Source organism: Drosophila albomicans, chromosome 3, assembly GCF_009650485.2.
Source record: "Drosophila albomicans strain 15112-1751.03 chromosome 3, ASM965048v2, whole genome shotgun sequence".
NCBI classification, from domain to species: domain Eukaryota; kingdom Metazoa; phylum Arthropoda; class Insecta; order Diptera; family Drosophilidae; genus Drosophila; species Drosophila albomicans.
In genome coordinates, this window is record NC_047629.2 from 8,903,990 (window position 1) to 8,930,536 (window position 26,547).

The window sequence follows — 26,547 nt, forward strand, 5'->3', positions numbered from 1 at the left end:
CGCTTCGACTTGGACCTGTTTGGCGGGCGAGCTACGAAATCGGAATCGGAATTTGTATCTGCGTTTAGTCTTCAGCGGTCTGCGCGTTGTATCTGTTCGTCGCGTATCTGTGGCAAGCGTGTCAAGTGCAACAACGATCGAAACCAAAAGTCGAGAGTCGAGAGATAAAATAAACAAAAATATACACAACACCGACTAAAAGTGAAGTGAAGAAGTTCTTCAAAATTTTAGAGTCGAAACAAGTAAAATTCCAAATTGACAACGCTAACGCTTTGTTACTATATATGTGTATGTGCGAGTGTGTGGGTGTTTTGTGAATTGTTGAGTGTCGTCGGGTTTATTGCGCAAAATGTTTGCCCAAATGCATGGCTCAAATGCGTGGCCAAGCCTAAAAGAGGCTGTGGCTTGCAATTAAACACAACAAAAGATACACAAAGTATCTGCAACTGTAAACAGCCCAAAACGAAGTGAGTGTGTGCGAGTTTGAGTGTCAAAAAAAAAAACCAATCAAAAAGTTAACAATAAGTACAACAACAACAACGACTTCTACTACAACGATAAATACAATCATCAGAAACGGCGGCAAGATGCAGTTTTGGATAACTTTGACATTTGCATTGCTTTTGGGTAAGTTATTAAGCGACGCCATGTGCAACAGCGGCAACAGCAGCGAGAAAAAAGTATCTCATAGATGCTTTTGACCGCTGTGTGTGGACCACAAAAGTTCATGACATTTGACTGGCGCAAAAGTCTAAAAAATAAAAAATTACACAAACATAAAAATAGAAGATGAGTCCCAGAAGCCGAGACAGACGCTTGGTTATCTTTCCATATGAATTGTGAGACTCTGCAGACTCCGCAGATACACTCGCATATAACTCCTTTTGTCTAGCTGTTGTTGCAGCCGTTGTAGTTGTAGCTGCCACACAGAGCTCCGACTGCTGCTGCTGGTTTTTCTTGCCGCTTGCTGTTGACATTTAAACACTTGTTTTTGCCCGCTGCCGTCGCGTTTGTCGCGTTTTCTCGACTGCGGTTTCTACTTCACAACGTATAATAAAAATTGTTGTTTTTCTTTCATTTTCATTTTTTGTATTTTGTTTTTTTTTTGGCTACAAGTGTTGCGCTAACACACGGGAGACACTTGCCACTTGCCACCCCGTTTCTCTCTCGCCCTCGGGCGCACTTTAAATGCAAAAGTTTTTCGTATAAATTTTTTCACAGTAATTTTCCTCAACATTTTTCTGCAGCCTCAACTTTGCGTTTTTTCTTTTTATTTTTTTTTTGCTACTGCTGCTGTTTATTTGATTTATGCGACATAATTCGAAGCGAACTTTGTGTGGCACACATAATTTAATTTTAGCCACAACACTTTGCTCTCTATCTACCTCTTCTTCTACTGCCTACAGCCTGAAGCCATTCAGCTTGCAACATGCAGCATGCAACATACAGCAACTTCGTTGTTATTAATTATTTGGGATTTTGCATTTTTATTGGGCTTTTGTTGCATAGTTTGTTTGGCAATTTGTTTCGCCTGCTAATTGAAAAGTATTTGCATAAAAAATGTAAAATGTTATTCCAACTTTTTCCATACTCAATTTGTGTTCTGTTTTTGATTTATTTATTGGGCAGCTGCTAATGAATTGAGCGACATCAAAAACAAAAACCGAAAACAAAGAGAAATAAGTTATGAAAATCCGAAAATGAAAAGCCGATGTTTGAAAATGCAATTATGAACTTGAAATTCGAGCTTCAGTTAACACAATTTTAATCATTTTACACCGCATGACAAATCTATTAGTGGCCATAGAGAATTTCTAATTAACAACTCGATAAAACGTGTGTTTGGATTTCTTATTAAAATTTAAAGTTTTCAAGAAGAATTTGTTCAAGCTGCAATAAACAAATTGCCGACTGTCTTTAATTTATTTTATCTCTGAATTCATTTTGCAACTAAGCAGATTATAAAGGAGGTTCTTAATGTTTATGAATGTTTCATTCAATCTGCTTAAATTGTTAATTCCTAAAATATATGAGAATATTTAATTTCCACACACTTAATTTGCAGCTGCTTCTCGGTTTATCATTAAATAATTAATTTTGTTAAAGAATATTTTCGTAATATATTAAACGATTTTTATTCACAATAATTTTGAGGGAGAACATCATTAATAGCGCAGTTGAAGTTGAAGTTGAATGAAGCTGCATCCAGGAGCTGAGCGTCTGAGTTTGGCACACGCCCTGGGACATGGTCGTGAAGAGCAGCTGCCACTGCATGTGGCATGCCTCAAGAGCCAACTCCATTTGCACGCGTTCAAAATTAATGCCAGCCAAGCTGCAAAACTCAAACAAGACCGAGAAATACATACATACATACCATATATATGAAAAAGTAGAGAAAAACCGGCAGTAAAAAGAAATACACCTGCCCCCAGTTGTTGCCGCAATGGGGCAGGCAGGCAACTCAGTTTTGAAGGCAGTCAAATTTTCAACATGTGTAGCAAGCGGCCAGCTCAACTTGCAACCTACAAAAGGCGGCACACAAATTATGATTACGTTTTTCAGACTTTTTTCTTCTCTTCTTTTTTTTTGGCACAACTAGAAAAATTGAGGATGTGGTTTTAAGCCCTGAAAGAGTGAAGAGGCAGGGGGGAAAACACAAAAAAAAAAAAACGAAGTGTAGAATTTACAAATCTCTTTTGCCTACATAAACGTTGATGGTATAGAGCATAAACTGAGGCAGAGGAGGAGGAGGAGAAGGCAGAGGCAGAGGCTATAAGCCAAATATGTACTAGACGTATGTAGGTTTATGTGTGGAAAGAGAGAGAGAGAGAGACCTGAGATTGTCCGACTTTGCTATGCTGTGCTATATATATGCATAATCCCAGCGATTTAGCTAGGCAAATTGAATTAAAGCTAAAACCTCGGCAAACATAAGGCACATGGCTCATTCGACTGGACTTAGTAATGATTTGGCTTAAAGCCGTGTCGTCGTCTGCTGTTGCTGTTGTTGCTGGCATAAAACTTTTGACGCGTTTTAAAAGCTGGTTAAACTACGCAACGCACTCTTCGCAGTGCATTGAACTGGCTCCGTTTTAGAACTCGGCTCAGAGGGCTTGGCTAATCGGTGGGCAGCAAAAGCAGCAGCTAAAACGTCCAATGAATAGACTATGAGTGTATGAGTACTCGGCCACTTGCTCTGATTAAAAAGTGCTGCGAATTATGTTGAACAGGTTGCGGGGAGGTTTTAGCGGTAAGTAGTTGCCCATCCCATCCCACATAGTACACACATTAGTTAGCTAGCAACATGGAAAACTAAAAGTGGGCAGGCAGTGGGCGAGGGAGGAGGAAGGGAAAGAGGGACACGCTCCATCTGACCGCAATTGCTTTAGCTAAATGGTAATGGACCTCTGCTCCACTTGGAGCCGGCCCAAAAACTTTTCAGCTCTTCAGCTCGAGAACTCAAGAGAAGCTTAGCAAAAGTGTTTTTCGTGTGTACGATAGTGTTATTGGATAGGTTCATTTGCCTAGGATAAGCGTTAATTATTCAACTACTCGCAGGGATAATTAATATTTGCAATTTACGACTTTCGGCTGCACAACTATTTTTAAATAAATTTGTATTTAAATATGTGGTAACTCTTTTAGCCAGTATGTATTTAAATTTAAAATAAACTGTGATTCAATGTATGACTTTATTCTACAAAAATATTCAATACTTGATGTTTGTAGAACACGAATATCACAACTAAAATAAACAAATCAAATTAAAGTTTAATTTTAAATTTATATTCAATAAACAAGTGTTTGCTGAAATATATTTCTCATTTCATTTGCTAACTGCAGACCGCATATCGATGATAAATTAATCGAACGAGTTATCGATATTGTCAGTGGTTTGCATGTGCTGTCAATTAACATGTCTGCAGTCTGTTAGATAACAGACTTCCATTAATAGTGAATGCTGTTAGCTAACAGACTTCCATTTGTGTGCACTGTATACTTTACAGTTTGTTATCTTCCAGGATTTCAGTTATTTTAAACACACGCTAGAACTAAATTTTTAAAACTTAAATTACAACACTTATTGCCTTCTCAGCTGGCTACTACATAGAGTCTAGTTAAGTAGAGTCTATCTGCGGCTTATGATGTCCCCATCTCCTTCACAAAGTTCTCTGTAATATTTGCCAGCTCATGCTGTAGCTGCGACTGTTGCAACTTTCCCAGCACATTCCAAAGGAGTCTGTGCCAATCTCCCTAATAGACCTACCAACGTGTGCAACTTTGTTGAGGGTTTTCAACTGGCGCTGCCCCCATCTTCCAAGCTGGGATAATTACAACCCCTGTCTTATCTTCTTTTTGTCTGTGTGTGTGTTTTTTGTGTTCGTGTTCGTGTGTTTTTTTTTTTTGTTTCCTTCCATTTCTACAACTCACTCCCAGCTTTGACTTTGACGGGGAGAAGAAGACTCGGAGGAGACCCGCACAAAATGCTGGTCATTTGTTTTTATGTAAATAAAATGCGCTTCCAAGTTGTTATTGCTGTTGCATATTTGCCTCTGCTCAGTCTGACACTCTTTTTACATATCTAGTATACTATATATATATATGTATATGTATTGTGTTGTTGTTGTTTCGGTGTGTTTCGCAAACATTTTCTGTTTGTGCCGCCTTTGGCTAGGGTGCTGGTCAAAAGCGCACAGCATTTTACTTTTCTTGTTTTTCTGTGGTACTTGGGTGTGTAGTTGTTTTTATTGTTGGCTGTTGGTTGTTGCTGTGTTTTTTGCAAATTCACTTCCGCCACAGACTTTTGCCAGTAAAACGACAACATCAAAAAAAATTAACGCACGCTCACACACACCGTGAAAGAAACGAAAAGCAGCAGAAAATTGCTCGCAACTTTGCAGCGTCTTTTGGCTTTTTGCTTACATTTTCTTTATGCAATAAAAATAAATAACAGTTTATGAAAATTTGCCAAAATATCAACAGCAACATCAGAGCAGCAACAACAACAAAAACAACATTAAAATGGAGTGACTTTTCCTGTTTTTGGCGGCGGCTTTTGGGAACGCGTTTTGCTGGCTTTTTTTTCGTTCTATTGTAAAAAGCTTTTTCGTCGCTGCCCATTTAAAAGGCGTTGACAGCAACGAGGAGTGCCCCCCTCAGCCCTCTGCCCCCCTCTCTTTGCACTCTGTCGACCTCATCGAAAAATACCCTCCCCCCCTCTCGGCTGGCCCATCCCACTGCCATTAAATACCCCACATAGCAAATTTGTGCTAACGAGTTGTCGTCGCTCGTTTGGACTGCAGAAAATATACAAAAAAAAAAAATAAAGACAACCAAGCTGAACTGAGCTGCAAATAGGCTCATGTCCCCGCCCCCCCTGCCACCGTCCTTAGCCGCTGTCAGTGCCCTATGCCCAGCCCCAGCCCAATCCCACATTCCCATCATGAACCGATGCTGCCAATGTTGTGATGTTGCCTTGCCTCCTCATCACCTCATCACCCTTCCTTCTATCTCAACTTCTCAGCTGTGTGCACCGTGTTGTCTTTGTGCTAAATTGAACCAATTTTTTGTGTGTTTTTTATATAACTTTTCTCATCTTCTTCTCTTCGTTTTGTACTTATTTTTTTTTTTAACTGCTCTACGCTTTCATTTTGTTTGTCTTTTTACAAACTCACACAATGAGATGTGTACACACTGTGCATCTGTGTATGTGTGTGTGTGTGCATTTCTCCTTTATATGTTGCTGCGCTTATTTTGCAGCACTTTGCGCGTCAAGTGAGTGAAAACCCTGTCGTCCTCCTCCCCCCCTCTTCTGTGGGCACCCATCGAATGCGCCTTTCAAAGCGCCAAGCTGTCTATGGATGACTCTATGCCTCTATTCATGCGTGCCGCGCCATTTTCCCATTTTTCAGCCTATTTTCAATGTATTTGCTGACAGACATATCCACACAAATACATGCATACATACGTGCATACATATGTACACACTCATGCATATGAGCATGTGAATTAGAGATGAGCACGTTCGTGTTATCGATATTGTTATTTTAGTGACCTTACTTTGTTTGTCTTTCGCACTCTTCATCGTCACTTTCGTGGGAGTCGCAAAACAAAACACAAAAATAAATACTATTCACGGCATTCAAAGCGTATTTCCGATTTGGTAATATTCACAAATGTTTACGATTATAAATGGTCTATTATGTTTTCATTGTTAGTGAAAAAAAAGCTGAGATGTTGAAAACGATTATAAATATGTATTTTGGTATTTGTTTTATTTGATATGGCTATATTATTCAATTGTCTAAATGCAGTACAAATAATAAAATGAAATATTATTTATTAATTGTTCAGTGCTGTATATAAATTAGACATAATTATTATTTATGCATTTTATTTGTATAATATTAATTTACCACTTTATTTCCTTGTTAATGTCGGTGTAAATTATACTTACTTGCCATCTCTATATCCGACAAGCGCAATGTTTATGCCTATTGCAGATTTGCTGCCAATGCAACAGCAGCAGCAGCAGCAGCTGAAGTGGGTCTGAGACTGTGATTGAAACTGCAACTGCAACTGTGGCAGCGACTGCGGCTGCGGCGTGTGGCATGCGGCAGAGACTGGGAGTGGGCGTGCGTGAGGTGTCAGTGGCACGGCACGGTGTGGCACCTACAACATGGGGCAGGGGCAGGGGCAGTTGTGTGCTTGTGCCTGGTGGCGTCTCGAGGCAGCCAGCGCTTCATTTCCATCATCGTCGGCTGTCTGTCGTCAGCTGAAGTTGAAGCTGGAGCTGCAACTGAAGCTGCGGCAACTGCGGTGGCAACTGGCGGCCTGTGAGCTGCACTTTGGAGTCGAGGCTGTTGCCTTGTTGTTGCTGTTGCATTTTCGGTCATTATTCAACGTCAGTGCAATTTGGTGCTGCTGCGTCGCAGGCCGCGCTGTGGCAGGCTTCAATGATGCATAATTTGTAGCGTTATATAAATGCAAACGCTGTTGATATTTTTTATGCTAATTGCATGCAAGTAAAACTTAACACACACTCACATATACATATACATTATATGTATGTGCAGCTGTAATTATGTGCGACGGCGAAAAAAGAAAGTTGACAGTTAGGTGGCGTCAACAGCAGTAAAACAGCAACAGCAACATCAGCGGCTGCAAGAGCAAACAAGTTGCAACAGTTGCAGTTGCTGTTGCCTTTGCTGCTGCCTTTTGATTGTTGTTGCCAGCGCTGCTTATGACGGCTCGTTCGTAACGACCATACAAACATACATACATACGTGAGTGTGTGTTTGCAACTGATACATGCATACATGTGTACAGTTAGGTGTTTGCATCGAATATATGCAATTATGCATGAAGCTCAGATCGATGCGATAAAGCAGCAACACAGCAGCAACATTTGCGAAAGCGACTTCAAAAGAGCCAAAAAAAAAATACCGCTTACAATTTTTGCAAAATATTGTGTTAAAGATATTGCAAGATATGTAATGTGTAAAGTCACAACTGCAACTCCAATTAAGGGCGTCAATAAATCAGATCCATTTCAAACAAACTATTCACGAAGGTGAACGAACTGAATAAGTTTCGGTTCATTGTTCAAACGTTTCACTTTTAATATTTAGTTCATTTTTGTTCATTTGTTCACTTCATTTTAGTTCGCTCCTGTTTCGGTTCATTGTTCAAACGTTTCACTTTTAATCTTTAGTTCATTTTTGTCCATTTCTTCACTTCATTTTAGTTCGCTCCTGTTTCCTGCTTGTAAACGAAAAGAACCTAGTTCTCTGATTAAAACTGAACGAAAGAACTTGTTCAGTGAAGTGAAATAAGCTTACACAACACTTACATATATGTAGTGTGCCAAAACAATGGAGTATGTGGATTTTTGTTTATTTGTATTTATTTACATGCATACGCTTATTTATGCAGATAGCTTATGGCTATACAGTTCAAAAACAAAAATCATTAATTGAGGCTTGCATTTTAATTTGCATAATTATGCATATTAGTTTCTATTGCTTTAAGAAAATACTAAAAAATGCCAAAACTAAATACTATCAAACTACATGTTTTTATTAGAGTATTTAAATACTTTTCGCACTTGCAAATAAAGTATTTTATGTTGTGTTTATAAAAATGGCAGCTCCGACTCCAGGCGCCAATAAATCATTTAATTGTATTTTTATATAAATACGTATGTCTCTCTCGCTTATCATTGTAATAATAAATAATTGATGTTTGCACTTTATTTAGCTTAATTACACTTATCAACTATTACTTTCTTCTGTGAATAAACTCTATGCCTTCGGGGCGAAACAAGTTTAAAAACTTTATCGAAGTTGTGAGAAACTGAATATGAGTGTTTCGTTGTTGGTTTTTAATGCGCTACAGTTTTTCACACTACACTCTGAAGATTTAAATTAAAGCAGAGGCTAAGACGAAAGCCAAAAAAGGTTAAAGAACTATGTATGTATGTGGCAATAATAATTGGCAAACACAGCGCCGTTGGCCAATTAATTAAGTTTAGTACGCACGATGAGGCAGCTTGTTGGCATATGCTGCCATAAAAGCTACCATAAAAAACGCTTTACGTACCAAATTACAAGTCAAACGTTGAAAACGCTAGCGGAAGCAGCCGTTAAAAGGCACTTAGTAGCGCTTTAGAAGCACCCCAGAAGTACCCCAAGCTGAAAGTAAAGTACTGAGTACTCCTCCCTCTTCCTCTTCCTCTATTGGGGGCATCTTTGGCTTCGACGCGCGTAGAGTCGAGTCATGTTCATGTTTACTTTAAGGCAAAACATAAAAATTCATTAGAAGCGCTTTCAATAAATTATCAAGCTGCATTAATACGCTCGCTGAGCAGTTGAATATGCGCTATCAATGGTCATTAATCTGCTCAGCATCCAGCTTCCACTTGGATGAGGATAGAAGGGAGGGGAGGGGCAAAGCGGGGCGACAACTCAATGCGGAGGATGCGACACCAGCTACCAACCACGAAGCATCATCTGGATGCTGGATGCTGAATGCTGGATGTGGTGTTGACTTGACGAGTTCGCTTGTTGACTGTACGACTGACTAACATGATTTAGCTGGATTTCAACTTCTATATCTATTTCTATTTCTACTGCGATGTCAGCTCGGATTCCCTTTTGCCAGCCAATTTGACTATGCAAAATGGGGGGGAGAATTGCACAGCTGCAAGTTGAATGCTCGACTACTGTAAACGTGTAGGTATCTGTGTGTGTGTGTGTGTGTGTGTGTGTGTGTGTGTGTGTGTTATTCAAGTGCTGCCAATTAACAAGTCAGCCCTGCCAGCGCAGTGCGAATCGATATTTACTCAATTAATTTATTACTTCCGCCAGCAGCAGCAGCGACATCAGCAGCCAACAATTTTTCATTCATAAAATGAAAGAAGCAAAAAAAGCGTTTGCTCGAAAAAGTTGGCCAACAAAAGCTGCTGATGCGTCGTCGTCAGAGCGCTGTCAGCGCCTAAGCGAAGCGTCGTGCGAGTTTTCGAGTTGCGAGTTTGCGAGTTTGCCAGTTTTCAAGTCACTCTCCCGGCACAGGAAGCAATCATCGTGCTACAAGTCATATTAACTTACGTTGGTCGCACACACACACACACAAAAAACAACAGCATAAAAACAAAAGGCAAACACAACACAAAAAAAAAGTGAGGTAAAGCAAAAGCAAAGTGGAGACTCTACGCAGAATCACGGCAAAAACAGAAGCTGAAGCAAGCCAGCTGGTCCGGTTCCAGCTGCACAGATCTCAGCTTGAATTGGAGCGAAGCTGGAGCTGGAGTTAAGGCTGAGACTGAGGCTGGAACTATAGCTGGATGGTCAGCATATGTTGTCCGACAAGTTTGCGCATGCGAAAGTTGAGCTCCCAGTGCATGAAAACTATCAATGAAGGAGGCCTCAAACTCAAACTCAAACTCGCTCTTCCCAGGCCAACAAAATGCGAGCAGGTGCAGCTCGACTCAAACTTGTATACAAACATACACACACACACACTTGCACACATTTCATAATGATGGATGGCTATGACTTGCGTGTGTGTGTCTGTGTGTGTGTGTGTGACGCGCCCAAGCCGGTTTTGGACAACAGCAGTTGTCAGTGCCTTTTTCCCCTCCGCTGCTGGCTCAATTAAACTGCCAGGGACGTGTCTGAAAAACCCACAAAAGTGTACGGTAACTCTGGCCCAAAAAAAAAAAAAAGAATGAAAAACATAATATACAAAAAAAAAAAAAAAATTGAATTAATAACAAGACGCGACAATGTGAAAATTGTTTAACGTTCTGTTCAGTTTTTTTTTGTTTTTTCTTCTTTTTTCAATTTGCCGTTTTCAGTTAGCAAGAACAGGTATAAGCATGTTAACAACACGAATAATAATAAGTGTGCAATAGTAGGTCGATCTCGAAAATGTTGAAAATTTGATCAAGAATTAAGATTGATCGAGTGTGGGAACAAAATAAACGCTGATAATGATCGGAAGTAATAAATAAATAATGAAAGGAAATGTACAAAAAATGTTGCTAGAAATTACATTCCATTAAGAATTGAACTAGTAAATTATAAGTTGTAATTTACAGAAAACATATCTCAAATAAAACCGTATTAAAAGAATGTAAATCTTTAAAGACTAAGATTGCTAATAAAAGAACGTTAATCTTTAATAACTAAAAAAGATTGCTAAATCGCAATGTTCAATTAAAAGTTGAACTAGCAACTTAGAAGTTGTAACATATCTAAGTTTATTAATTAGAAGAATGTAAAACTTTAAGAGATCAAAATCAATTATTAAAAGATTAATGTAAAAATAATGAAATGTTGATCTCACCTACGCGACTATTTTGCTTAACTAGCAAAACATTAGCAACAAACAAACACACAACAAAGAGATTTGTAGCTCTTGGCTTATGTCGGAGTGTTAATTTTGACAAATGAAGATTTTGGTTGTGGGGCACAATGTATTATTCATATCTCCTCCTCTTCTTGCTCCTCCTCCCTTCTGACAAATTCGGACTAAACACAGACTTGTGTTGAGCTTTAGCTAATTATGCCCACCAAAGCTAGTTGGCCTTTGTATTACATCTTATCTGAAGTCTCAAGTCAAGTCGCCGCAGTTGGTGACTGTGTTTTGTGTCTTGGCCTCAAACTAATCAGCTTGAAGCCATTAATCTGACCAGTGTGGCCGTGTGCGTTTTGAATTTCAGTCCGACTACGACAAACATATTTCTTTAACTGGCTTCGACTTCGGTTTTGCTTTGGCTGCGATTATCTAACATTTGGGTTTGGGGCCCCCTTAGTCAAATGTTATGCTCGAGCAGTTTTTAAAACACTGTCAGATAACTTGAATTTCAGGCCCGACGCGCTTGACTGGATTTGTAGTTCTTAGACTGGGCACAACATATAATATAAAAAAGAAACATAGAGACGTGCAAAATACATCAATGTTTCTACATCGAAACACACAAATGAAGTGACATCGCCCGCATTTTGTTCACACGCATTCAAAACATGCAGCCCATAAGTATGACCATAAATCTTAAAGCTTAATGAACACATCCTTGGAATTATAAATAGGTAATATGAACAGTTTTGTCCGCAATCAGATGGCCATTAAATTTTACAAAAACAACAATCAAGTCGAGTCGAGTCGAGTCTCCCAAAAAGCCAAAAACGAAACCGTCCCAAAGCCGGCAAAAAAGTTTCAATCTGCATACATAAATAATATTAAACAACAAGTCAAAAATAAACTAAAAACTTTTCAAACGAGACGCGCGAGCACATTCATTCATTCATGGATATGCGACGTGTTTTTAATAAAATTAAAAGTATACAAAATAGCATAAATAAAAGAGGCAAAATTATTTGCATACTATTTTCTGTGCCGTTGATTTTAATGGGGGAATAAGAGAAACTTGAAATTGTACGCGGTAGTTGCGAATAATACGGATGATATTAAGATACCTCTATAAATTAATATATTCGTAAAATAATTCATTGTGTTTTATAGCTTTCATTGTGAAACTGGATCTGCAGAATTATGCAAGATTCGAAAAAGTTTATTTCTCAACCTGCCTTGATATGGTTTTTTGCACATTTTTATGCAAATTGAATTCGACGACACTTTTGAGTATTTTATAACATCAAAATTCCAATTGAATTTTCGTATATTCTGTATAAATAACCCAGTTGCATGATAAACTTATTTTATAGTCTCACACTAAGCCGTCTACAAAGTTCAGCACGTCAATAAAATAACAGAGAAAAACAACACAGAAATATGCAGTTTGACCTTTTGGCGAGACAGACGACGGGCAACAGCTTGGCAAAGACAAGACATTCAGAAAAAACAAAAACGAACTCAGAAAAAAAACTAATACACAGCCAGCGGGCCGATTGGGCCCAGACATTATAATTATGCAGCTGCCACATACACAAGGCAATGGCAACAGTAAGAGGCAAGTGTGGCATGCAATAGCTTCATGTCTTGGCATTTGCCAAACGACAAGTGCAAACGTCGATCGCAGCCAGAGCTGTCGATCCGAAGCGATCCGAGCGAATCGTTGATTCGCTGAGCGCATTAAACTAAGCCGGGCAAAAACGTCAAAGCCAGGTGCGTGCTCTGGGTGCCCAACAAACACACACACACACACACACTGTGAAAACACTCACAGATAGTGCAACTATAGTTGTAGCTTGAGTTAAATTGAAATTCAGTTTAATATGCGCCGCAACTGAAAGCTCGACGCGACTGTCTTTTAGGCTACAAAAGGGGGAATTGCTAGGAGATAGAGAAGGGTAAGGGGAAGGGGAAGGGGAAGAGGAAGGTGTAGAGGAAGGGGGATCATAGCTGGCCCACGTCTTTGTCGTCTTTGTGAGCCATTCATATGGCGGTGGCCATTCATAAACCCGTATTTGAGGCACGTAGGTTGTGGCGACGACGACGTCGACGTCGACGACGGCTCAGTTAGTTAGTGGCACTCGAACTGGTTTTTTTAAGCCATGGCTAGCTGGCTAGCGCAAAATGTTGCTTTTGATTTCTTTATGAGTCTATTGCTGTACCATTTACTCTATGGCTTGGGCTCTGGCTAGATTGCTTATTCAAATACCCTACGGACCTCTGTGGGCTGTGTCACACTGTGTGTGCGTGTGTGTGTGGGAGTATTGGGACTGCGGCTACGGCTTTGTCTTTGGCTTTAAGACCGGTAGTCACAGTGCTCGAAAATCCAAAAAACTTAACACATTAAACCCAATGTCAGCTCGCGCATTAAAGCGTTTTCAGTGCTTAAGAGCGACACCAAGAGCAAAAGCAAAAAACCAAAGAAAAAGAAAAAAAAAAATCAGCGAAAAATTAATTTGCCTGCCACAGAATATAACAACAATAAGTACAAGAAGTGGCACAAACTTTGCCCATTTGCAGACAAACACCCGCCGAAGTTTTACGAGCGCACTAAATAATATTTTGTTGCATATTTTAAGGCGCTCGCGGTTCCTCATTGCTTCATTGCTTCATTGGGCCGAAACTTTCTTTTTCTTTCGGTTCTTTAATATTTTCACTGACTAATTTATTTTCATAGACTGCCGACACAGCTCGTTCTTTCATTTTACATTTTCCATCTTACCAATTTTCGGCTGTGCGGCACTTTGCCTAGGTGTTGCCTATGATTTTAATGCTCTGCCTCTGCCGAAAATTTATGACTAATAAAATTTGTCAATTTTTTTGGAGAAATACATTTATTTTTGCCTCCGCTTGGGCATGTGGGTGTTAAAGATCTTCAACCTCAGCCTACACACCAACATACACACACACACGCACACACACACTCTGGTGACAACAAATAACCGGACGAATGTATAAACCTCTGAATGTTGCGTTGAGTGGCTTACAGTCATAAAATCATCAAATCTATTACAGTTCTCTTCTCTCTCAGTCGTTTTATTAACAACAGAAAAAAGACAACCAAAAAATACACTGAAATTGGTTTGGATTTATTTATTTATTTAGTATTTGTGCTGTCGTTGTCGTTGTTGTTGTTGTTGCGTTGTTATTTTTCCCGACTCTTCCGAATGCTGTTAAATTTCATTTTAAAAGTGTTGTTAAGCTATGCTAGTATTTTTGTTTGCCGAACTTTTATGGCTGTCCTATAGACTAGAGAGAGAGGGAGAGAGATAGAAAGAGATATTGGTAGATGCTGCAGCTATATTCATCCCTTTTTTGGGGTTAGTTAGTTGCTATTCTGTGGTTTATGTGCTCAATTTGGCATATTTGGCCAAATGTTTATAAGTTGTTTGTTTACACTTTAATATTTGTGTGTGTTCGACACTAAATATTATTTCATGCAAATTCGATGCCTTGGATTCTAGTATATACTGTATACTGTATATGTATAGTAGTATATATTCTCTGTTTTGGTAAATTCCAGCCTTAATTTAGCTAATTGCCTTGCCCGCATTCGTTGCCCGCTGCCCGCAAAATACTTTCAATTTTCAAAAACAATTTTTTCGGTTGCGGTCAGACGGCACACAAAAAAAAAACATAAAACAACAAAGAACAAAATCAGACACAAGATGAGAACAAAATGAAAATTATTTCGTTGGCATATTTGAAAAAATAGTTGACAGAGCCCAAGAGAGAGTTCAAAAGGGGCAATAATTTTTATTAATTAATTAAAGATGAAAGCTACTCCGGTCAGCAGCTGGGCGCACATCTTCATCGCTCGGTCTCGTTCATGTTCATCTAAAATGCTCATGAAGCAGAAAATAATTAATGTTAATGCTATGGCTGGCCGGGTTGCTTGCCTCTCCCTCTCTCTCTCTCTGTCTCTCTCTCACTCTTTGGCACCCCCGCAAGTCTGTCTCCGACTCCGTCTCTGTCGGAGACTGTCCCAGGCAATGGCGCTCTAATTTGTGCAGACCGCAAAGTTCATAGCAAATTAGTTGATTAGTTTAACGTGGCTACCAAAGAGGCTCAGAGTGAGAACGAGAGAGGGAGAGAGAGAGAGACCATTTGATATGGCTGGTCACATTTGTTCAGCTGCAAATTTTATAATTCAATCAGTGCAGAGAGCACAGCACACAAACACATACAACTAAACACACACAGACACACACAGACTTGGTAATGCGGCAATTTGTGTGAAATTTACCCAGAACTTCACAAGATACAAGACAGCGGACAGGGGAGGAGGGAGGGAGGTCGTTATTGTGGGCTGTGCGATTCACTTGAGTCAAATGCGTTTTATTGTGAATTTATTAAGCGTGCCCAAGGCGCACATTAAATGGCTCGCTCGGCCCGTGTGACACAGTCTGAAGGACTGAGCAATAAAGATAGCCAAGAGCACAAACAATAACCGAGCAGAATATTGAAATCGACGACGAGGATGACAACGAATGGAATAAAGGATGCTGAGCAATTTTTTATTTTATTGTAAAATATGAAAGGGAAGACCCAAAAGGCTGTCAATTGCAAAGCAATCCGAATTAAATGATATTAATATGAGAAATGCATTTGCACATGCAAATTACACATTACATGAAATGCAAAAGGACAAAATGTGTGTGTTTAACAATGAATGAATTCATCGCAGACAGAAACTCACTTAAATATATTAATTTAAAGTTCGTTTTTTTGCTGAACAAGTTTAACCAGAATTTTGATAGATTGATGTCTTCGATGCGGGCTAGCGATTTATTTTATTTTCAATCAATGCTAAAACTTGACAACATGCTGCGAAATTTGTTCGTTCGTGAGAGCAGCAACCGAAGCAATTACCGTATTCTATAAATAAAATTGCTAGGAATTGTTGTCTAAGCTAATATTAGAGCCGCTTGGAGAAATGATCTTAAAAGCCTCTGGACCTAAGCGGCTCAAGACGAGACGAGTTGCTTTCCACTGAGTTGAGTTGAGTGCACACCATTTATTTAGCTGGTTTTCAAATTATAAGCCTTTTTGCACATATCCGGATGGGGTTGGGTTGGCGTTGGGGTTGGGGTTGGGGTTTTGAGCCGTAAGCCACATGTTGAAAATAATTGTCATGGAACCGAAAATCCTATTCGCTGCGCCATTTAAAACAATTCCAAACACTTTGTGGGCGCTTAACATAGCTGACAACAAATTTGACACCAAAGCCGCTTAATCAATATAATAAAAGACATTTGTTAAATTAACAGAACTCGTTGCGACCGCACCAACAGCAAACAATGCCGAAAAAAGCCAACAACAACAACAGCAACAACAACAATGGGAACGGCAAAAACCAACACAGCAAACAGAGAAAAAAAAAAGAAGGAAGAAATTTTAATTAAATTTATAACGCAAAGCCACAAAGAGCGCCTAGAGCTCTATACGAGAGATTTATGTGACCGTTAATTTTGTCAAAGTCATTCGAGTGCGTGCTGTTGTCGTTGTTGTTGTTGTCGTTGATGTTGTTGCTGTTGATGGTTGTGTGCACGCTAAGTGTCCTGGCGCAAAAAGGAGTGCGAGAAAGAAGGAGAGAAAAAAAAAACCTCACCGGATTTCCTGTGATATGCCACAATATTTTCCATTAACGCGCTGAAGTTGCAGACAAACAGAGCGAACCGAAAACAGAGGACCAAAGAGCCAGAGAACCAGAGAAAACCAGCAGCACAAACTGGAAACTGGTCTTGATAAGACAGCAACAACTAGTAGAAAAGGAAAATATTAAGAACAACAGCAGGCGAGCGCAAAAAAAATAAAAAGCAGAAAAAGAATAAAGCGAAATGTGCGTTGTCCGGCAGAGTGTTGAGTCCAGATCCAGGTTCAGGCCAGCCACTTCACTCTGGATTGTCTTGCAACAACAACAACAAAGATGTTCACTGTCCTCTCTCCCTCTTTCTGTCTCTTTCACTCTTGTGGTAGTAGGCCTGCTGTGCGACAGTCGCAGGCTTTGTATGAGTTAATGACTTGTAGATAGTTTAACTTACAAAGCAGCCCAGAGTGACGAAAGGGAGGGAAAGTGCAGCAGCAGCTTTTGGGGAGAGAAACATGGGGCGAGGGGGATGGCGTCTTTTGCGTTGACCATTAGTGCGACATCCGGCGTTGCGCATCGCTTGCTATTGCCACACGTAGTCCACAGACCATGCTCGAAACTATTAGCAAGCTTTTGCCTCAAGCCATGTGTGTTAGCCTCTGACTGTGCGTATGTATGTGTAGAGTATACGCACTTAACTTGTGGCCGAGTCAGAGTCACAGGATCGACATCGAGTATGCCAAACGGCATCATCATCATCAACATCAGCATCGACTGCTTGGAACGGTTTTGCGGTTAAGCTGTTAGTTTAGTTTGCGTACAATTTGTGGGCCCAGTTGACAATTACTAGAAGGGCGAGACAGGACGAAGGGAAGGAAGGGAGGGAGGTAGTAACTCCTTGCCTTCGCTTGACCACTGTGCTCTGGTCACTGGTCACAGAAGGCATGAATGAAATGGGAAACCGGTTTACTTTACCCGCCTTTAGTTCGTCTTTCATTTACTTTGCACTTTACTTCACTTTACAGCGTGTGTTTTCCCTTTTTTCTCTCTCTCTCCCTCTGCCGGTCGGTCCTCCTTCCTCCATCTTTTTGTGTTGAGTGTACTGCCGGTGCTTCTTCCTACTGTCACACTTCAAGGATTTCTTTGTTGGCCATCCTGCCGGTCATGCATATGTGTGTGACAATTACCCACTGCTTATTGTCTTGTACTCGTTCCATATACTTACCCAAGCCATGTGTATGTAAATGTAGTAAACGAAACACACAGAGGGGAGGGAGTGAGGGAAGAGGGCAAGGCAAGGCAAGGCAAGGCGACACAGAGTCACCTCGTAATGACACTAAATGAGTTGTAGCCAACCGGAGACGTTGCTTGGGCTTGGCCTCTGTTTTTGTTGTCATTGTCGTCGTTGCAAAACCTGTCAACTTGTGCAGTTTTTGTTGCCTGCTTCTGCTTCTGCTTCTGCAGTTGTTGTTGTTGTTGGTTAATTGCCGCAGGAAATGTTCTGGCTGTGCAGTTTGGTCAACTGTCTCTTGGTCTCTGGACTTAATTGCTTGAACTTTGGGTCCAAGTAATGCAGCCACAGCCCAGTTGCAAATTGAGGCACCCAGCGAATAAAAACAAAAAAGAACCTGAGGTGACTAATTCCAACTGCGGGTGGTCGCTGCGTTTCCGCTGCTAACTAAATCATACACCATGGATAGCTCTATCTATCTATTGTCTGTATATACTCTGATTTACATATTATGTTTATATACTCGAATGTAGTTCGGATTCGTGGCCAAGACAAACGGAAATCGGACTCATTTCAAGAGCGTGGTAGCCTCGCTCCGTCTTGTCTACGACAAATAATCAATTAATCCATTGATGAAGTCCACGACAGCGACGTTTATTTGTTGAGCCATTTGTAGGCACGTCTCACGCTGCGTTCGGAGGTTTGTTGCTCTGCCTTTGCACAGTGGCACAAAAGCAGCGTAGGAAACCAGTTTCCTATCGTTTCTCAAAACGAACTAAAATGCTTCTTCGGCTTAATTGCATTGGCTGAAACAAATTGAACTTGTTTTGATTGCCAATCATGTATGAGAAATTTGTGTTATGTTTGATAAATGATAATTAATTGGCAAATGGCAAAATACTGAAGCGTATTGTTTATTCGATATATTGACAGACGCAATAAGTTAATCACTTTAAGTCATTCGATTTTAAACATAATCAATTTAAAATGCTTTCGGCATGGCAGAATAGTTTATATGTTTGTTAAACCAATTTAATTTGAATATTGAAAACGATCAGCTATTAAAACAAGTTAATTTGAACTCAACGAATTATTGTTGGTAAAAAAGTCATCACTTATAATATCATTATTCATATTTTTCATAACATATGACCAAACATTTTTAAGCAATGTATCTTTTCGCAATGAATAGATGCATGGTTTCATCAAAAATCTTTAAAAAACATGAAGATATGTGAAATCTACGGTCTAATTACCTACTAGAGAAACTATGAAAAAAGAATCTATGTTGAATTATTGCAAAAGTAGCACAATTTAGTTCGACATTTGTTTTTTTGTTGACTGGGCACACTGTGCGTGCTTTTATATTACCTATGTAGATTGCTCTAATGCTGATTAGGTCGACGACAACACACACATACACACTTACACCGCACACACACGCACTGTTGTGTATGAACAGCTAAGTAGTCGGTTCAATTTGGTATCGAACGTGGCCTGGTCTTTTCTTTAAGACATTTTAATGCTAATGAGCCGCAAGCTGTAGACCTACTTCGTTTATAGTTAGGTGTGGGTAGAAGTAGCGACACACAGACTGCCAACGAACAGACAAAGAGAGCAAGAGCGAGAGAGAAAGAGTGAGAGGGAGAGACTGAGACTGAGACATGTCCATGTCTCAATGACAACCTGAGAGCAGAGTGCTCTGACACATGTGAGCCATGTGTTTGAGTGTGTGTTGCTTGAAATAAAAGAAAAGAAAAACGCAAGGCAAGACAAAGCAAAGGCAAAGGCAAAAAAAAGAAGAGGGAATAAAATAAAAGTTGTTCCAAATTAGTGAGATGTGACTGAGCTGCGTCGTTGAGTCTTACGCTTAAGTAATGTGTATTTTATATGTGTGGGCTGCGAAAAGTAGGTAAATGTGACTACGATGCTGACTGTGATGCTGATGCCGATGCTGTGACAGGTCGAATCGACCATTTGTCGATATGTCGACTTGTCGATGGCGTTGGCAATTCAACTCGCCTCTGCTGCAGTTCCCAACTACGTGCGCAATTGTCGAACGTGCCGATTAACACAACTCCTATGCGATTCTCCTCTCTTTCAGCTGCCTGCGACTGCAGTGGCCAGGTAACCGCTCCCGCTGCCTCGCCCCCCGCCTCAGCGCCTGCCTCTGTGGCTGTGCAAAAGTTCCGGGTTACGCCGCACGATCTGCAAATACTGGAGGGCACGGACACGCTGTTGCGCTGTGAGGTCTCCGCTCGGGCTGGCAAGGTGCAATGGACCAAGGATGGTTTTGCGTTGGGATTCTCGGCGGTTATTCCGGGTTATCCGCGTTATTCCGTGCTCGTCGACGCCGCCCATGGCACATACAATTTGCAAATCAAGAATGCCACACTCGAGGACGATGCGGAGTATCAATGCCAGGTGGGTCCTGCCGCTGGCAATCCTGCGATACGAGCCAATGCCAAGCTGAGCATTGTGGCTGCACCCAGCAGCATTTACATCGATGGCTATTCGCGCAATGCCAAGGTTGAGGTCATCGAACGTCAGAATCTAACGCTGCAGTGCATCACTGAGAATGCAAATCCTGCTGCAGAGATTGTCTGGTATCAGGGCGAGACGCCAGTCTCCACATCGGGTAAGTCTCTTTCACTCTCTTTTCGTTGACGAAATCCCCTAACTCGTGTGCTGTGTTCAGTTCCCATTGTGTCGGTGAATCAAACGTCAGCTAAACGCTTCCGCACCAGCTCCACATTGCACCTGCAGCCGCGTTCCGATGATGACTACAAGGAATATTCGTGCCAGGCGCGTCACAAGGCTTTGCCTCCGGATGTGCCAATGCGAGCTCAGGTTCAGCTGTCAGTGCTTTGTAAGTCCTATCGACAATGCTTTGTGTTTACCCCTTTTGACTTACATTATCCTTCCCCTTGCTTAGACCCTCCCGGTCCGCCATTCTTTGAGGGATACAGTCAGGGGGAGAATTTGCGTCGTGGTCAGCAGGTGCAAATCGCCTGTCGCAGTCGCGGCGGCAATCCTCCAGCCCAACTGGTCTGGTATCGTAATGGCGAGGTCCTAAACTCCCCACAACGCACCTCGGGACGTCTCTCGGAGAATGTGTACAAGTTCACGGCGAACGCATCGGACAATGGCGCCAATTTGGTCTGCGAGGCAAAGAATCTGCTGTCGAATACTCCTCTGCGTGCTGAACTCAATCTGACTGTGCTTTGTAAGTGTCTCATTTGCATTCCCAATCCCATTCCCATTCTCAGTTGTAACATCTTTCATATGTAGATGCACCCAAAGACGTATTTCTGGGCGGTGCGACGCAAGCTAAAGTTGGTGATGCGGTGCAACTGAGTTGTGTTACGGCTCCCTCGAATCCCCCGGCACGCATCAACTGGTCCATGAATGGACGTCCGTTGAGCAATGGCACCTTCAAGACCACAAGCAGCTCGGATGGTGGCTGGGTGAGCAGCTCAAATATTACCCTAAATATCGACTCGCAAAGCCGCACTTTCATCATTGTCTGTCATGCTCTGAATGCGGAGCTCTCACAGAATGTCGTTGGCTCCCACACCGTGAATGTGTTGTGTAAGTAAAGAGCTTTAATTGGATGCTATGCAGTTTGCTTTAGCCAACTCCCTTTGTAGATCCTCCTTCGGCTCCCCTGCTCACCGGTTACAACAATGGAGATATTCTTATCTCGGGCTCCATATTGAAATTGCAATGCAGCTCGGCGGGCGGTAATCCGCCGCCAAGTTTGCTTTGGTACAAGAACGATAAGCGGGTGAATGCTGCTTCTAAGGTGACGGACAGCAAGATTACCTCCGAGTTGTCGCTGCTGGTGAATGCCTCCGACAACAATGCCATCTACAAGTGCGAGGTGCAAAATGCTGCCATCGAAATTCCGCTCTTTGCCACAAAAACCCTAGGCGTGCATTGTAAGTAACCACAAACTCTTTTGAGAATATTTCCCTACAAGAATGTCGCTTTCTATAGTCCCACCCGAGACTGTGAAGATCAGCGTGGCGCCCAAAAACCTCGTGCCTGGCATACGCGCCAAACTCATCTGCGACTCCAGCTCCAGTAACCCGCCTGCCAAGATTAGTTGGTGGAAGGACGGCATTCCAGTGGAGGGACTCAATCTGGCCAATCGTCCGGGTCTTTGGGGTGGCTCGGTCTCCACACTGGAGATGCATGTGAATATTACCCAGAACCTCGATGGCTCCATCTACACCTGCCAGAGTCACAACGAAGTGTTGCAGCGCAGCGTGCATGAAACCATAAGCCTGGACATACTCTGTAAGTTCATTCAGTTGACCCCTCGATTTGTCCCTTCTCTAAGCAGCAGTCTCTGCCTCCACAGTTCCTCCCAAGTTCGATGCTGCTCAGATTACCAGTTTCGTGGGTGTTGAGGGTGCTCCTATGCAGGTGGAACTTCATGCCAGTGGCAATCCCATGTCCATCAGCTATACCTGGACCAAGGATGGTCTGCCCATCAGCAACAATGCGTTGAGTGGGCAACGCTTGATCTCCGATGGACCCCGTCTCAATATCAGTCGTCTCAGTCGCAATGATGCGGGCATCTATGTGTGTGAAGCACTCAACACTCAAGGCACCGCCCTGCTGGAGATTCAGGTGGTGGTTGAATGTAAGTAGAGAGATTCTTACAAATGTCAGGCATATGCTTATTTCCATTACCAAATTAGATGCACCCATCATCACCTCTGTGACGGAGGGACAGAGCTTTGTCTCTGGTGAACAGGCTGTGCTCTCTTGTCAGATTCAGGCGCGTCCCTTGGAGGCTGCTCATGTGCGTTGGTCTCGGCCTGGCTATGACTTTGCCATGCGCACCACGTCCAGCTTTGAGAACAACACCGCTTTCCTGCAGATCGAGAACGTGCAGCGCGACGACATTGGCAACTTCACCTGCATCGTGGACAATCAACGCGGCGCTGTTGCCACTCAGCAAGTGCTGCTCGTGGTGCAAAGTAAGTACAACAAGAGTTAGATAATCCTAGATTGTAGTTAACACTGCATTTCCCTCATCTGCAGCTGCTCCTGAGATTGATCATTCCCCCAGCTATACGAGGTATGCGGCTCGTCTAGGAGTACGAGCTCAGCTCGTTTGTCGTGCGCTGGCCTCACCTCAGCCTAGTTTTATTTGGCGCCGTCATGGCAAGGATCTGAAGATGCAGCGTCGCAACAAGTTCACCAGCGTCGATCGTCAGGTGGATCCGCTGCACTTCGAGTCCGCACTGCTCCTGGAAAGCACCTCGGCGGATGATTACGGACAGTATGAGTGTGTGGTGCGCAACTCGATGGGTCAGGCGAGCACCACAGTTGAGTTCAGCAAACCTTCTCGACCGGATGCTCCACTACAGCTGCGAGTAGGCAACGTGAGCGATACGAGTGTGGAGCTGCTGTGGACAGCTGGCTTCGATGGCGGTATGCAGGTGTATTACCGCATACGCTTCAAGCAGCAGGGCGACGAGAAGTACAAGTATCTGGACGCCAAGGTGGGACAACAGAACAGCACGCTGGAGAACCTGAAGCCCGGTGGCACCTACTACTTCTCGGTGATGGCTCACAACGAGGCGGGAGTTAGTAAATTCCTGCCGGACATCAAGCTAACCCTGAGCAAAGGATCGCAGCCGCATTCGGCGGAATATACGGAAAAGGATGAGCTGCCAAATGTCATGATCATTGGCATCACTTCAGCTGCAATGGTGCTGCTCGTGTTGAATGCGGCGCTTGTGGCCTGGTTCGTCATCCGGCGACAGAACAAGTCTCAGGGCGAGACGGAGCCCAGCAACGATGATGCCTACTCCAAGGACGACAATCAGTCAGTCTACAAGGTAATTATCAGCAATTCATTTGAAATTTTCTCTTAACCTGACTTTACTGACTTGGCAAATTCCAATAACCAGCTGCCCATCACTGCATTGCAGGCGGATGTTCAGAAGAAGACAGCCGCATCCACGTACCTCGTGGAGAACGTGGACATCATACAGTCGACGGCATATCCACCCAAGTACCAGGAGAGCTCGATGTGCACGCCACCCTATCCGATGTGCAATCCGGACTTTACTCGCACGCTGCCCAATCCCAAGCGGCACAGTCAGCGCAACAGCGCCACAGGACTGATCGAAGGTATGCCTATGCGGGCCAAGGACGATCACATGCTGATCTCAAATGGTCTGTACATACCATCGCCGTCGCCCGCCTCCTCGCTGGTCATCAAGGGCAGCTACATATCATCGCCATCGCCAGCGCCGCCCGCTGATGGATCCTACTTCAACATGAGCGACAAGTACATGTCCTATCCACCAGTGGTAAGTTTAACTCTTTGTCAAACACAATCCTCAGGCTCTTTTTGATGTGGAAACTTTTAAATACTGAAAGATAAAGCTTAAAATTTGAAATATTAAAAAATATTTCACAAAATTATAAATTATTTAAACTTATTTTCCTTGAAATCCTTAGAGCTATATTTCACATGAATGTTTTTTAATCATGAAATCAGATATTTTCATATATTTTAACCGCAATGGTGAAAGAATGTCGAGCATTTAAGCATATTTCAGAGTATTTTATATTGAATATTTCTTAAAATTCTTTACATTTTATGAACATATAATTTAAATGATACCTTAGCTAATTTCAAATATTTTAGAACATTCCGAATAAAGAGCTTAATAGTTTGAGAGTCGTAGTTTTTAAAGCTCTTTTTCTAGTGAATACATATTTTTAAACTCGAACCATATGCATATTTATTTTTCCTCTGCATATATTTGCAATTCTGAGAGAAAAAGGTTCGAATTATTGTATAAGAATATTTTTGAATTTTCCAAAATTTCCTAATTTTGCTTAGGAACTTTAATAATACTTCAAAATATTTTAAATTTCCTTTATTTATTGACTATTAAAAAGCGTTCAATTATAAAATATATATGCTAATCATATTTAAAATAAAGTCGAACAATTTCTTGTGCAGAAAGAAGAGAAAAGCGTTAAAGCATAGTTAAATACATAATTGAATCTTGTTCCATTAATATTGTGAGTGTTTCCACACATTGTTGAGCGACCCTCGTTAAGCTCTAATATTGATAATGGCTTATTAAATGATATATTTTTGTTTTTCTTTCTCTCTCTCTCTTCACTTTAATTTATCTTACAGACCTACTAAGCAGTGCAGCGCGTCAAAGACGAAAGGCAACCAACAAACACCAGCCAAACCCAGCTAGACTGATTGACACACACACACATACACACATGAACACACACAACAGACAACAGAGCAACACAGTCAGCAATAACAACATCGACAACAGCGACAACGACAAAGACAACATCAACATTAGCGGATAGATATAGAAATTGAAATTGAGTCAATTTCAGTCATTAATAGGGATTTTCAGATGTTGCGTTGTTTCGATTGTTGTTGTTACTGTGTCTGTTGCTGCTGCTGCTGCTGTTGCCAGTTTCTTATGTTTTGTTTTCTGTTTATAATTATTACTAAATGACGTTGATTATTATGGAGCGCAAATGGAGGAAACATGTTGAATGTATTTTGAGAAAAGACATTTGCATGCGGCGCTCGAAGGCTGTGATAAGTACCTGTATCCAAGGCTCTCCAATCGAATCCAAACCAACTCGACTCACATCACGAAACACAACATCAACCATATATACATCAGCACGCACGTCAAATGATGAATCCACATCAATCAATGAAATCGATGCTGCCGGTGTCTGGATGCCAATGGATTAGCCTTTGGGGCAGGTACGCAACCCACTCTACAAATGCTTGCCCCTCTCATCACCAAGAAACCAATTCAATTATATACTTACAACCCAAACACACAATACACACACACACACACACACACACAGAAAGCAGCATTCGTAGAAGAAACCAGAAAAACAAAAAAATAAAATGAAACACAAGAACAAAACACTCAAATATTAATTTGTAGGCATTTTCTTGATATTAAGTAGTAGCAATTACGATTTTTAGCATTTAGCATAAATATATTAACGAGTCTGTCGACGTCGTCGTCGTCGTCGTCGTCGTGACTCATTCTCATTAGCAGTTGTTCAAGTTTAAGCTCTAGACATACCAATATCAACATAAATCTCAACATAAACACAATTACGAGTAAAACATATACATATATATAAATCTTTATGTATATGTCTACAACCCTAAGGCCCGACAAGCGTAACGATTTTCAACGATAAAAAAACGATCAAAACGATTCGAAATCACAAACAATAAATTAGCCAAAAACAAAAAAATAAAATAAATAAAAGTACATAAACAGCGAGAACTTGAAAAAATGCATAACATCAATTATAAAACTAATTGTAAGTGTGATTTTCGTTAGTTGTAAGAGCTCATGAAATTAATAATTAAGTACATGCATACCATACACATAATATATACATATAAATATATACGTATTTACAAAAAGAACAAATGAAATTGATTAAGTTTTTATCATGCATGACAATAAATTATATACATGATAAAACATGCGAAAGCGCCAAAAATTATGCTAAAGAAAACACACAAAAAAAAGATAATTCATGAATGAAACGAAATGTTAATTAAAGTTAGACTTGGGATCTTTGCATTTAAATCAAGATAAGCATGTGTATAAAATGAAACTTTAATAAATTATATATATATACATATATATAAATATGTAATTAATATTTAAAACATATTTCCAAATCAAAGACAAAATAAAAACGAACAAAAAAAAAAAACATACAAAAATCACCCACAACAAATTTTTGTAAC

The 26,547-nt window shown here is 41.1% G+C and overlaps 1 protein-coding gene across 4 annotated transcripts; it reads left to right on the forward strand.

Annotated features, from left to right (window-relative positions):
• LOC117569726 (nephrin) lies at positions 1-26,547 on the forward strand. Of its 4 annotated transcripts, none has more exons than XM_034250998.2 (12): positions 1-627; positions 19,843-20,376; positions 20,437-20,607; positions 20,674-20,964; positions 21,030-21,329; positions 21,389-21,679; positions 21,738-22,040; positions 22,105-22,389; positions 22,448-22,729; positions 22,794-23,596; positions 23,669-24,073; positions 24,919-26,547. In XM_034250998.2, the coding sequence occupies exons 1-12, from the start codon at positions 588-590 to the stop codon at positions 24,925-24,927; spliced, it is 3,714 nt and encodes a 1,237-aa protein (XP_034106889.1). In that variant the 5' UTR covers positions 1-587; the 3' UTR covers positions 24,928-26,547. The 4 variants fall into 4 exon arrangements, with proteins under 4 accessions (XP_034106889.1, XP_034106891.1, XP_034106890.1 ...); XM_034251000.2 differs by having other exon boundaries at positions 23,690-24,073; XM_034250999.2 differs by lacking the exon at positions 1-627 and adding an exon at positions 19,516-19,646.